Source organism: Glandiceps talaboti, chromosome 7 (genome assembly GCF_964340395.1).
Source record: "Glandiceps talaboti chromosome 7, keGlaTala1.1, whole genome shotgun sequence".
Lineage (NCBI taxonomy): Eukaryota > Metazoa > Hemichordata > Enteropneusta > Spengelidae > Glandiceps > Glandiceps talaboti.
The window spans coordinates 23,897,154-23,910,891 of record NC_135555.1 but is presented as its reverse complement, the minus strand read 5'-3'; the positions used below and the strand labels follow the sequence as shown (position 1 = coordinate 23,910,891).

Here is a 13,738-nt window from a genome sequence, read left to right as displayed (position 1 = left end):
TCAGTCATTACTAATTATCAGTTGGAAAGTAAACAATTGAAGCCATTAAATTTATTAAATCCATGCATGAGTAATGTTTTCATCAGCAGCCTGTCACTACTGCACTGTAAAAGAATACCAATCACTTTGCAATGTGCTTGGGTAAATGATCCTGTTGTGTGTGTAATACATGTATTGTGTTAGTCTACAGTTGAATTTGTTTATCTTTGTGTTAAAAACAGCATGTCTCATGAATGGCACACCAAGGCAACTTAAGTAGTCCTATATGTTGATGACTGCTATTATAGAATCAGTAGGAGAAAGTAATACCACAATATACATGTACCAACAATGTTTAAAAGACAACCTCATTGAATTTGTTAGTGTACATTGTATATGTATACTACATGTACATGTATGGCTGCATGTACTGTTGTAGTCAGAGAGAGTGATGAAATTTTATGTGAATATTTGTTGCATGTAATAGATAGCTTACCTTAACCCTTTAGTGGATATGAGCACCCCCCCCCCCCCCATAAGTAATTTATGTTGTCCTCACTAATATACAACATATCAGCTGAGACAGAAACAGGGAGTCCAATTAAAAGCAACTAACTGCTCTCACAGCTGAATTGTCAGTATAGAGAAATCAGCATGTAAATGTATAGTACAGGTATATGGTTTATAATTATTTTGATTCAGTGTTACAATTTATTCAGATACAAAATGTGTATGATGATATGTAATATTATTGTCTTATTTTCGGCAAAAACTGCAAGAGGAGAGATATGCTAAGCGAGCACAACTACAGACATGAATATGTCTTGGAAACCATAGCAACCTATATACAAGATCGTAACTTTAATTTTCTCTGATTTGCAGCAAAAACTGAAAGAGGAAAGAGATGCTAAGCGAGCACAACTAGATGCCAGACATGAATATGTCTTAGAAACCATAGCAACCTATATGAGGTTAGAAAAATCGGAGACAGAAGATGCCATTCTTGATGGAACACAGATTGAACAGATGAACAAATTCTTTGATGCTGACGGACCATCAACATTAATGTTCTTTTATCAAGATATTGATCCAGGTCCAGAGCCAGGTATGGTACATGTACTTACAATTTGATGATAGTAAATAACAGTAATTATCCAGTCAGTGTTTTAAGGGTGGGGTACACCAGTAACAGAAATGGGGAAAGGAGTGAAAGTTGCAGTTTCCCATACAATCTTATCGCTATAATTTTGTTTGGGAACCTTGGTAAAATGACTGTGGAACCCCAGTAGATTGTATACCTTCTTACCACCCTTAAGAAAAATACTGCCATTGGCTGGTATTACTACTGTTTGTATCTTGACAACTGCTTACCAGTAGTTGCCCTCTGAAATATTCTTTGTTGGAAATATTCTTTGCTGGTCTCATGTAGAGGCAACATGTATAAGCAGTGAATGGAAACTCATTAAACTCTATGCGTACAATATACCTGTGTATGCTAGTCAACAACACAAGAAACAACTATAAGACTTGTACATGTATATACTGTGACAGCCTGTGAGTTGTTGTATGGATTTTTTCCTACCATGAATAATGGTGCATACATATCCTTATTATAACACTTTCATATTCACAGACTTATACTTGTAATAGTTGAATATTGCAAGGCATACATGTACATTTACTAATAAGGCTGTGTAACCTTTCAAATTCTCCTAGATTGCATGTTGCTATAGTAACTAAACCAGCTAGAGAGAAGTGTATGGTGTAATTGATAATTTCATCTAAGCCTTGTAATACAAATTTCTCAATGCTTTGTTTGCCATTGCTTACTCTTTACAGTTGAACGACAAGGATCAGCTTCAGTAAAGAATGCAGATGTATCTAAACGTAGGCTATCATTTTAGTATCAAAAAACACACAATATGTTGTTTGACTTTTTTTAATGTGCGTGACTATATATTGTTCATGTCGTTTGCTTTTTCTTTTTCTCAGACTTCAATTTTTATATTTTTACTTGCCATTTTCCCTAACCATGTAGCTTTTTTGTCCAGAGTTTTTGTGGTTGGTGTTTTTTCTTCTTCAAGTTCTGTTGTTTTTCCCGTGATATTATTTTCTAACACATGTCGTTAGTTCACTTGCTTGCAAGTACAATAGATTAGACTAACAAATCTTTTTTTGTGTTTTTGATCATAAAGTTTTGTAGTCCACTTAGAAGTTGAACACTTGTAGAGTTTTCTTGGAAAGATAGAAGAAAATATGATTTTGTTGACAGAAGTGTAATTTTGCTTTTACAGCTGATCAACTTCGCCTGGGACCATCTTCCACGATGAAGAAAACAAACAAGCCTAAATTGTTTGTGAGTGACGGCAAGGAAAGTTCGTTACATGGCACATGTTTGTTTTTCTCCAAACCAGATGCTAGCAGAACAATCACAAATGAGAATATTACAAAGGTAATCAGAGTTTATATTATTGCTGTGAATCTCAGCTCTTATTTCTGTTCATTCGTCTACCTGTTGTCATACACAATCATTATAACCACATTATAAGTTAATAACTCAATATACATGTACAATGTAGTACCAAAACAAATGTACTCACCTCGAACCAGTAGCTGAAAAAATCTGCAGTATTTAGTTGTCGGAAAAATAGCAAATTTTGCAGTATTATAATGCTAGTAAAAAGATCACATTCCAATGATTTGATTTGATTATAATTTGATTATCATTCATATAATTCAGTTAATTTGGCCTTTGATTTGATACAAAAAATGGCTCCTGTATAAAGTTTAACTTGGCCTTTGATTTGATACAAAAAATGGCTCCTGTATAAAGTTTAATTTGGCCTTTGATTTGATACAAAAAAATGGCTCCTGTATAAAGTTTCTGTACATTCTAATCTTCCTTCTCTGTATTCTTGTATTTTAGGATGTCTCCTTCACAGTGTTTGACACCGATAAAGGACTCCTTAACTCTGTGGAAAATATACTGACCACTATCTTTGTGCCATCGCTAAGGAAAAACACTGGTTCCTGGGGAAATATCAGCAACGGTGATGCTGCAAACATTAGGGGTGACTTTCTAAATACAATGGATTCCTTTGTGAGTGTCCTGGTTGCAGCTCAAGAATCGCTGGACGATAAGGTTGAACTTAAGCCTTGCCAGACATACAATCTATCAAAGCTGAAGAAACCCAATGACTACATAGTTGCAGCTAATAGTACAGAGTCACTAGAAGCTATTGAGGCTTGTATCGCTGTCTGGATCAAACAAATTGAACAGGTGAGACGACTCAATAAAATGAGTTAACTGTGAGCAAAGAAATCCACCAAACAAAATAAAGTTGTATTAATCTCAGACTACCTCTGGTCTCATTGCTTTGAAGTACTGCTGTCATACAGATGAAGTGATGTCTTTGAATGAGAATTGATGTGGATTAGACAATTTGACAAGATACATGCAGTCATCAACCAAACAATCTTCTCGCTATGATGGAGTAGTCACCTTCCAGAAACTTGAAAAGTTGTCGATAGTCTATAATGTTGCCCTGTTTTCAGGAATTTGTGCATTTTTTAAAGTGACTTACACTTAATTACGTATACATTTAGGTATTGGCTGAGAGTGAACAAATGCGTAAAGAAGCAGACAACATTGGACCTAGAGCAGAACTAGAACATTGGAAGAAGAGAATGGCTAAGTTTAATTATCTACTGGATCAGATCAAAGGATGTCAAGTCAAAGCAGTGCTGAATGTTCTACAGGCTGCTAAGTCTAAAACTATCAAGGTAAATAACACTAAGAATTTATGCATAACTAGACAGTGAATATTGGAGAAAATGTAATTATGTATATTAATTTCTATTTAATTTGAATAATGCCCTATGTTAGGTTAGGATGAAAGTGATGGAAAGACTCAGACCACCCGTCAGATTTTAGCCTTAGCAGATCAAAATCTTATCTACATCCCCGACAAGTCCAGTATGTTAGCTTGTAATTACTCTGTTATTAATTTCATACCTGGAAGATTGAAAAACATTAATAGTCGACTTGTTAAACGTGGGTCGGATTTGTTTTATATTTCTAAATCTGTGTTTCTACTCCTGCTTGATACTGTGCAAAACACCTTGCAGTTATATTGCACAGGTGTTGAATTTTCAAAATGTAGTTTAATTGTATATACTGTATTTCAAAATCTTTAAATTGCTCTTTATCTATTTATTTATTTATTTATTTATTTATTTATTTATTTATTTATTTATTTATTCAGACATGGATGGATCTGGACAGACGAATCACTGATGCAGCAAATGAAGCCAAAGATAATGTCAAGTATCTGTATACTTTGGAGAAATTCTGTGATCCCCTTTACAACAGTGATCCAGTAAGTACTTTCATTTTCCTTTGAAGTAGGATCCAGGAGAAAATATTTGTATTCAAAATGTGCCTACAAATTGAGTCACTTTGTACATTGTATGCATGGTTAAACATTTTATCAAGGGAACTCTATTAATATATGAAGTGCTTTCTTTAGAACATTGGCATTTCTGAAGTTTACAATTGTCAAATTATGTTGTCAATTCCTTCTGTCTATCATATTAAGAATATCTTGTTTTCCCTATAGATTGGTATGGTTGAAACTATTCCGGGTCTTGTCAACGCTATCCGTATGATTCACAGTATATCCAGGTATTACAACACCAGGGAAAGAATGACATCTCTCTTTGTCAAGGTAACAATGCTTTCTGTTTTTTAGTGCAGGCACAGCAAACTGTGTGTGTGGGTGGGGAGGGGGTGGGTTTATATCTATGAAATTTATATTATTGTGTGTTTGTGTGTGTGTGTGTGTGTGTGTGTGTGTGTTTGTGTGTGTGTGTGTGTGTGTGTGTGTTTGTGTGTGTGTGTGTGTTTGTGTGTGTGTGTGTGTGTGTGTTTGTGTGTGTGTGTGTGTGTGTGTGTGTGTGTGTGTGTGTGTGTGTGTGTGTGTTGGCACAATGAAATCAGAGATAATTTAAGTTATTTGATATATATTGTCAAACTTGAGTCAAAAAGGACTTCAATTTATCATGAATGTCATCATTCTAATACAATTTCCCAAAACTTACGAATGTTTGGACATTGTTAATATATGTAAGTGTAACCATGGCTACCTGTATTCCCTTTGTTGTAGGTCACCAATCAAATGATAACTGCTTGTAAAGCCTACATCACCTGTAGTGGTATGTATAACATCTGGGAACAGCCACGAGATGAGGTGATTGAGAAACTACAGGCATGTATCAAGCTGAATCAGGAGTACCAAAGATGCTTTCAGAAAACTAAACAGAAGCTGGAAACCATGCCAGATGAGAGACAGTTTGACTTCTCAGAAATGTACATCTTTGGCAAGTTTGATACGTTTCAGCGACGTCTTGTCAAGATCATTGACATCTTTGATACTATTAAGGTGTATCAACAACTAGCTGAATGTAGAATAGAAGGTAAGTGAATGACATTGACAGTGGTCAGTAGATAGAGGATATACCAAACATTGACAGTAGTCAGTAGATAGAGGATATACCAAACATTGACAGTGGTCAGTAGATAGAGGATATGCCAAACATTGGCAGTGGTCAGTAGATAGAGGATATACCAAACATTGGCAGTGGTCAGTAGATAGAGGATATACCAAACATTGACAGTAGTCAGTAGATAGAGGATATACCAAACATTGACAGTGGTCAGTAGATAGAGGATATACCAAACATTGACAGTGGTCAGTAGATAGAGGATATACCAAACATTGACAGTGGTCAGTAGATAGAGGATATACCAAACATTGACAGTGGTCAGTAGATAGAGGATATACCAAACATTGACAGTGGTCAGTAGATAGAGGATATACCAAAAATTGACAGTGGTCAGTAGATAGAGGATATACCAAACATTGACAGTGGTCAGTAGATAGAGGATATACCAAACATTGACAGTGGTCAGTAGATAGAGGATATACCAAACATTGACAGTGGTCAGTAGATAGAGGATATACCAAACATTGACAGTAGTCAGTAGATAGAGGATATACCAAACATTGACAGTGGTCAGTAGATAGAGGATATACCAAACATTGGCAGTGGTCAGTAGATAGAGGATATACCAAACATTGACAGTGGTCAGTAGATAGAGGATATACCAAACATTGGCAGTGGTCAGTAGATAGAGAATATACCAAACATTGACAGTGGTCAGTAGATAGAGGATATACCAAACATTGACAGTGGTCAGTAGATAGAGGATATACCAAACATTGACAGTGGTCAGTAGATAGAGGATATACCAAACATTGACAGTGGTCAGTAGATAGAGGATATACCAAACATTGACAGTAGTCAGTAGATAGAGGATATACCAAACATTGACAGTGGTCAGTAGATAGAGGATATACCAAACATTGACAGTGGTCAGTAGATAGAGGATATACCAAACATTGACAGTGGTCAGTAGATAGAGGATATACCAAACATTAGGATTTTTATCTAGAGGGGACTGATACCAGACATGATTTGTTTTAAAGGCATCAAATTGATTGAAATTAATTAAACATCAATACACAGGCTGTCATTGGTCAGAATTTAATCACATGACCTTCTTTAAACAGACTATTGCCCATGTGGTGATATTGCCTGGACATGCAGAGACTATTGCTAGGCACTCCTGCTTGCTAGAGTTATTTCAACCAATACGTATCAATTCTGTTTTTCAGTATTGCGTGCTTGAGATGACATAAGTTAGTATACCAAAAAATTTGTACTAAAATGGTGTGGAGTCGTTCATCATATCATCAATTATGCTGAAATGTAAGGAATTGATTTATGATACCTTTGAAGACATGCATCAACATTAACAGTATACTCTAGAGTATTTTCACCCATCAGTGAGTTTTAATAATTGCTATTTGGTTTGTGTACACAGGAATGGAACTGATGGCAAACCGATTCCATGTGATAATGACCAGTATGAAGAAGAAACCATATGACCCCCTAGACCAGCGAAAAACTGACTTTGACCTTGACTATGATGATTTTAAAAGACAAGTCAATGATCTACAGGTAAAATTTGTCACTCTGATTTATGATGGTACATTTTTACATTTTTTTTTTCAGCTTTTCTCAGTTTAGCTGGCAAAGTGTTAAATATACACAAAAATACAAGAGTCGTGACTTAACTAGGTTTTAAAAATATAATTTCCAACCTAATAAAAATTAAGTTTCACCTTTCATGATAGAGGTGAAAATCACATCAAATTGAGGTACATTCAAAATGACACTGGCTATAAGAATTATTTGAAGTTGATGAGAAATAAGAGACTTTATTGACAACAACAACGATGACAAGGACGACAGCGACAATGACGACGATGATGAAAACAACAATAACAACAACAAAATAATGGATTTATTTTCCTGTTCAATTATACCTTGACCCAGCTTTTGTCATCCAGTAAATCGTCACATATATCAGTATTCTTGATAATAGATAGTTCACATAAAGTTGTCTGTATGCGGACTGATTACTATTGTTCATTTTTATTGTGAAATTACAGAGTCAAATCAAGGCTTTCATGGACCATACTTTTGATAAGATTCACAACACAGGTAGAGCTCTATTACTGATCAGAAAATTTGAAAGGTAAGAATTTTGTTGTGATATAAATATTACTCCAGAACACATGTTGAGGGCCATACCATGGGATTTGACAATGGCAGAAGAAAGCAAAAACTCAGTTTTTTACAAATACAGTCCCTAAAGAGTAATAAGAACACCAACATTTTGAGTTGGGGGGGGGGGGGGGGGGGTTATGAAGTGAGGATTTAAAGACCTTACTGTGTAGTAGAGGTGGGGGGGGGGGTATGAAGTGAGGATTTAAAGACCTTACTGTGTAGTAGAGGGGGGGAAGTGGTCAATACAAATCATTAATAGATGTAACTGCAAAAACCTTTTCTGGCAAACTGTCTTCAGTGTGTTAGTCAAAAAAACAAGATTTTAATGTACATCAAACATAGATTTATGTTTGATGAATACCATATACCTACTATAAGTAGTTACACTGTTCACGTCTTTGGAATCAAGTGGGATCAGACAAAGGAGACATAGTTAAAATTACAGTTTGGATTGGTTTGATTGGTCACTGTATTTGGTTGTTGAAACTGAAACGTTATGCGATATTACTTATGAGAAGCATTGATGTTATTTTCACATTGTTGTCTTTTATTTCATTCTGTTTTTAGACTTAATATTGGCAATCTTGGCATTGAAGAAAAATATGCCATCATCCTACAAAAATATGGCAAGGAAATTGATAACACCTCTCGTAACTACCAGAAAAATAAGAATGATCCACCTGTGGCCAGAGATCTTCCTCCAATCGCTGGTAAGATTATGTGGGCAAGGCAGATGTACAGACGTATTCTAGAACCAATGGAAGTCTTTCAACAGTTTCCCACCATCCTACAGACTGCAGAAGGCAAGAAGATCATTAAAAACTTCAACAAACTGGCTAAAGTCTTGATGGAATTTGAGGTACTCTACCACCGTGCCTGGTTACGACAGGTTGAAGCTGCCAAATCTGGCCTTCATGCATCCCTACTAGTACGCCACCCAGAATCTAATGACCTCTATGTCAACTTTGACCCTCAAATCCTGACCTTGATTAGGGAGACAGAATGTATGGCTAGGATGGGACTGGAGATCTCATTGGCTGCTAAAGCTCTTAGACAAAAACAGGGTTACTTCAAAGAAAACTACAACAAGCTACAGGTAAGCCTGGTAATTTGAATGGAGGTTACACATTTTTGTAGCTGATAAGATAAACAGAAAACATCCAATATGAGTGTATACAGTGCTTAAAATTAGTCATTTTTTGTTCAAATGTAGCAGGAATATTACATTTATAAAATAGTTATGGAAAAGATATACATGTAGATGTCATTAGTTTTAATAGAAGTAATCAGCAGAAAATTTTTATTGTCCTGACTGTAATAGTATTTTTGTTTTAAAAAAAAAAATACACGCAGTGATACAAAAACAAGCAAATTCTAACTTAGCAGCATCTTTTCTTTGATTCATTCATTTAAAGCATTGTTTGACATGGACCATCCTGTAGTAATGCATATTGATAAACACATTGCATTAAAAGTAGAAATAGGTAGAGGTATTGTCTCAATTTTCAGCTGTTCAAATGATATAGACTTTGATGATATGGGTAATATAATATAACACCTAAATGCATGATGTAGTGCTTTATTCCAGTTTCTGTCTAATTTTCATTGCAGATGTTACTGGCTGAGGTGAAACGTGTTTGTTCCAAGATCCACGTCGCCTTTGAACCATTGATGGCACCTCATTTGAACAAACTTGATGATGCAGTTAATCCTGGCCTGAATACCCTGACTTGGACAAGTTTAACCATTGATACCTATGTGGATTCTGTTTACGATACACTGGGTAGGAATTCTATATCTTTAAGTTTTACAAGTTTTGTTGATTTCGAGTTACACCGACAGTGGCACAGATAGTTTTAAGAGACTACAAGAGACCAGACTAAAACTATAACTGTGGCATGTAGTACATGTACATGAAATAAATGAGTACTTGCGTATTAAATATCAGTGCTGTGGTAATGCCAATACAATCACATTGGCCATGTTAACACTAGAAGTCAGTGGAAATGTACTTCAGAAGTTTAGAGAATGGATAATTTGAGACACTGACTTGCTGATTGTTAAGATAATAGAAATGTAAAGAAAGATTTTAGTTTTTGATTGTATCACCAATGAATGGTGAAACTAAGAGAGAAAGTCAACACTTGATTTGTGAGACACAAGTACATGTAATCAGTATCCTGTCACTAATGTTGTATTAAAAAGAGTTGTAAGGTCTAACATAACTTATTGTAACCCATTGTAGGTGAATTGGAATTGTTGATGGACCGTGCCAATGATCTGGTACAGTTCCATAAGGTCTAACATAACTTATTGTAACCCATTGTAGGTGAATTGGAATTGTTGATGGACCGTGCCAATGATCTGGTACAGTTCCGTATTAATTCTGTACTTCAAGACATGAGCAACACAATGCTGTGTGAACTTCCTGAGGAGTTACCATGGACAGCAGAACAGTTTCTGGACAAGACTACGGTAAACTTTCTCTCTTTTGGTATTTTTATATTCCATTGCATTGTGTGAAAATATTCCTGTTTTTACTATGATTATATAAGATTCATGTCATTAATGCAAACTTATCTGTGTAGGTTACTGTATCAACATTAAAATTAAAAAAGAAATTGTTGGAATTTTATGATAATAAAACTTAAGCTGATTCCAGTGTCATATTGCTAACTCTGAAGTTATCAGACTGATGAATATGTCCATAGAATTGGACAAAAGCTTCAGTTTCCCTTTCACAAAATTGTTAGTGTTTGAATATTTCTGTGTTGGTAACATTTATATTAGATTTGTGTTGACAAGTTTCTGAATGTATAATTTTTGAATGCATATGGTGACAGCAATCAACTACTTTGATTATAGGAACTTTGCAACCGTGGAGCCATCACCATCCAAATCAAGAGTACACAAGTGGAGGAGGCAGCTAATGAACTTATTAATATGTTAATTATTGATGAAACAGAAGAAGAAGAAGAAGAAAAAGAGGCAGAAGAAGAACATAAGTCTAACGATGAGGAAGATGAAGGTAAGGGAAAGAAGTATAACGAAGCAACAAACAAAGGCAGTGTTTATTGTTTCACTGGGGGCGCTGTTCATCAACAAGCCCACTGCCAACAAAGCATTTAGTTGCTACTGTATTCTGGCACAAAGATTGCAGTAAACAAAGGCAGTGTTTACTATTGTAACTGGGGGCGCTCTTCAGTATAATGTATGGCCAGCAATGTTTTGGACTCTGATAAAGTTCTGATTTACTCCTTTAGGCCTTAGAGCGAATCACTCTTTTCATAGTAAATGTCCTGATGTTTTGTGACAAAACAATAACAGTTTTAGTGATTTTCTGTGAATGTTCTTGATAGGGGAACTAGCTTAAGTATTTCATTTAGGAGGAAACCTGTTGATTATCATGAACGTAAAAAATTAGTACCCATTGACATTGTTTTGATTGCATAACATACATCTCATAATAATGATTCCCTCTTCAGATGAAGATACAGAGAAGAAACGACGTTCCAGTGAGACTGGTTCCCATGGTAGCGGACGCAGTCACAGCAGACACACATCACGAATTCATTCAGCAGTTGCTGCTAAGAACACAGTTGCCAAGAAGAAGAGAGAAATGAGAGAAAACTTGGAAGAGTCAGCTCAGGAATTATTGTCTCACTTTAATCACCGTAATCTTGATGCTTTATTGAAAGTGACTAGAACAACATTGGATTCCATCAGGAGACGAATCACTTCCAGCTCACATCTTGCATATATGGGTGAGTTATTGATACAATCACTTCCAGCTCACACCTTGCATATATGGGTGAGTTATTGATACTATCACTTGCACTGCCACCCTTACATAAGGGGAATTTTATGTCCAGTTCCAAGTGACTTACTGTCCAGCTCCCACCTTGCATGTTGAAGTACTAAATTTGTTCAATATCTACAATCTGGTTCTTGCCTACGTTGTAAACAATCTCTGTCAGTGCCTGTGTTAACATCTATTTCTTGTTTGTATTATGTTTCTTTTCAGATGAAGACAAAGGTAAAAAAGAGTCACCATTCTTCCGTTGTAATGTAAACCTGGCCATTCCATTGATTGTAATGCAGCCTGCCTTGGATGAAGTACAGCAGTGTGTCAACAAAGCAGCACAACTTGTACTCAATGTGGCCAAAGGTGTTGCACAGTGGTCTAAGGAGAGAAAGAAGAAGGTATGTAAGATAGATTTAAAGAGTCTATTAGATAGTGTGATGTTTTCACATCTCATACAATAAATTTCTCCTTAACTTACAAATACAAAACATAGACATTAACAGTACACACACATTTACACATACAATGATACATTTCATCATGTGTAATCACTGAAGGGATTTGATGTATGAAATATTTGGTGAAAAAAATTAGCACTTTAGCTAAGTTACAACATTGAAATGAGAGATATGCAGTGTTTCAAAGAAACAATCATCTATGTGGAAGGAATCATCTTGGATTTGATGGGTCATAGGTCAAAGTTGTGAGCTTCTTCATCATGGGACATTTGTATCCCATTATATCCCATAATGTTCACCCTGTTGTGTATTTGTATAAATTTACTATGTTTCAGAACAAGCAGGACTTGGATTTACACAGTGAGGAACGTGAACGTCGTGGCAGTGTTATTAGTATGGCCCATTCTGAAAGTTCTGCATCATCAAGACTTAAAGGTATAGTAATAGAACTGAAATGACTGCACCTTAGTTGGTATGTTGAAGGAAAACTGTTCAAAATAGAAACAGCTGTTGTTAAAAAGAAGAAAAAAAAAATTAAAAAAACCAAAAACAAACACAAAAACCCACACAATACAGCAAGAGATGATGGAAGCTCATCTGTGTATAGTGATTTGTGAAAACAATGACGAAGCCATGTCTTGAAAATAAAGTGTATGTTTCTTTATTTTGCCAACAGCTAAAGCCGATGATCCCTATGCAATGGGACCCCAGCAACCCAAGAATAACTACTTCAAGAATGTGAGTGAGAACAAGGAGATTGCCAAGTTGGTGTCTCTCCTTTCAACTGCTATTAACTCACAGAAGAAGGTATGTGTAAATGGTTGTCACACACACACCGCTCAAAAAATGGGTGTTTAGAAAACTACCCAATCCAGTCAAGTACCATGTTACAATTGTTTTTTCTAACATAGTTGCTTCAATGTTATTTTAACCTTTACACTTATAAAATGTCAGATACATGTACATGAAGAGACTTCTCCATAAAACAGTTACACTGATTAATAGAAAACATAAAAATATTGCTTCTTTGTGCCATTCGTCTTCTCAATTCTTATTTTTTTAAAAACTTTTCATATGAATACCTTCCATCATTGATCTTTGATATTTTGCTGAGCTACATTTTGTAAGCCCATTTATTTGGTTTCTCTTTTATTTTTGGAAAATGCTATGATTTGAAAATTGTGCACCTTAAAATGGCAGTACTATTTACATAAATTGTGTGAAATTGTTGACTATAAATGTTGTATATTGCCTGAGTACTTACTGATATATATGCATTGTCTGTCCATTGACAGGAAGTGACAACTGCACTGGATAAATTTAAACATTATCATGAGATATGGCAGAAGGAACGTGATGAGACATTAGATGAATTTATGAAGGAAGATCCCAAACTAGGAGACTTCAATGCTATGATTCTGTACTACAAAGACTTAGAAAACCAAATACTAGAAGAGCCAGAGTTCTATAATGTAGGAGCCATTGCCTTGTTTACTGGTAAGTCTGTGTAGGAAGTTGTAGCATTTGAACCAGGCTAGGTGTTACATATGGCATAACACATTCTCATTGCAAATATGTCAGAGCTTTCAATGGTATTATATGTATGCATCCAATTTCCATTGTCTTGGTGATGCAAATATACATCAGCTGCCATGGTGATACTTCTGTTTATCAGTTACCATGCTGATAAAACATGCATCAGTTGTCATGGTGATACAATACATCACTTGTCCCAACATTATAACATACAGGTGACCTTGAGATTTGTACTCAATGTCAAATGTTATTTAGCCATATAAAA

At 35.5% G+C, this 13,738-nt stretch overlaps 1 protein-coding gene across 1 annotated transcript in view; it reads left to right on the top strand.

Annotated features, from left to right (window-relative positions):
• Nucleotides 1–13,738, top strand: part of LOC144437584 (dynein axonemal heavy chain 5-like) — an 83,541-nt gene that overhangs the window by 22,416 nt on the left and 47,387 nt on the right. Inside the window, exons 2-19 of the mRNA XM_078126552.1 lie at nt 862–1,084; nt 2,274–2,431; nt 2,906–3,259; nt 3,586–3,762; nt 4,245–4,358; nt 4,599–4,706; nt 5,145–5,454; nt 6,926–7,062; nt 7,557–7,642; nt 8,242–8,770; nt 9,286–9,457; nt 10,004–10,149; nt 10,540–10,702; nt 11,160–11,438; nt 11,699–11,877; nt 12,273–12,372; nt 12,614–12,744; nt 13,233–13,434. Coding sequence (XP_077982678.1) covers nt 862–1,084; nt 2,274–2,431; nt 2,906–3,259; nt 3,586–3,762; nt 4,245–4,358; nt 4,599–4,706; nt 5,145–5,454; nt 6,926–7,062; nt 7,557–7,642; nt 8,242–8,770; nt 9,286–9,457; nt 10,004–10,149; nt 10,540–10,702; nt 11,160–11,438; nt 11,699–11,877; nt 12,273–12,372; nt 12,614–12,744; nt 13,233–13,434 — 3,568 coding nt within the window. The remainder of the gene's footprint in view (nt 1–861; nt 1,085–2,273; nt 2,432–2,905; nt 3,260–3,585; nt 3,763–4,244; nt 4,359–4,598; nt 4,707–5,144; nt 5,455–6,925; nt 7,063–7,556; nt 7,643–8,241; nt 8,771–9,285; nt 9,458–10,003; nt 10,150–10,539; nt 10,703–11,159; nt 11,439–11,698; nt 11,878–12,272; nt 12,373–12,613; nt 12,745–13,232; nt 13,435–13,738) is intronic.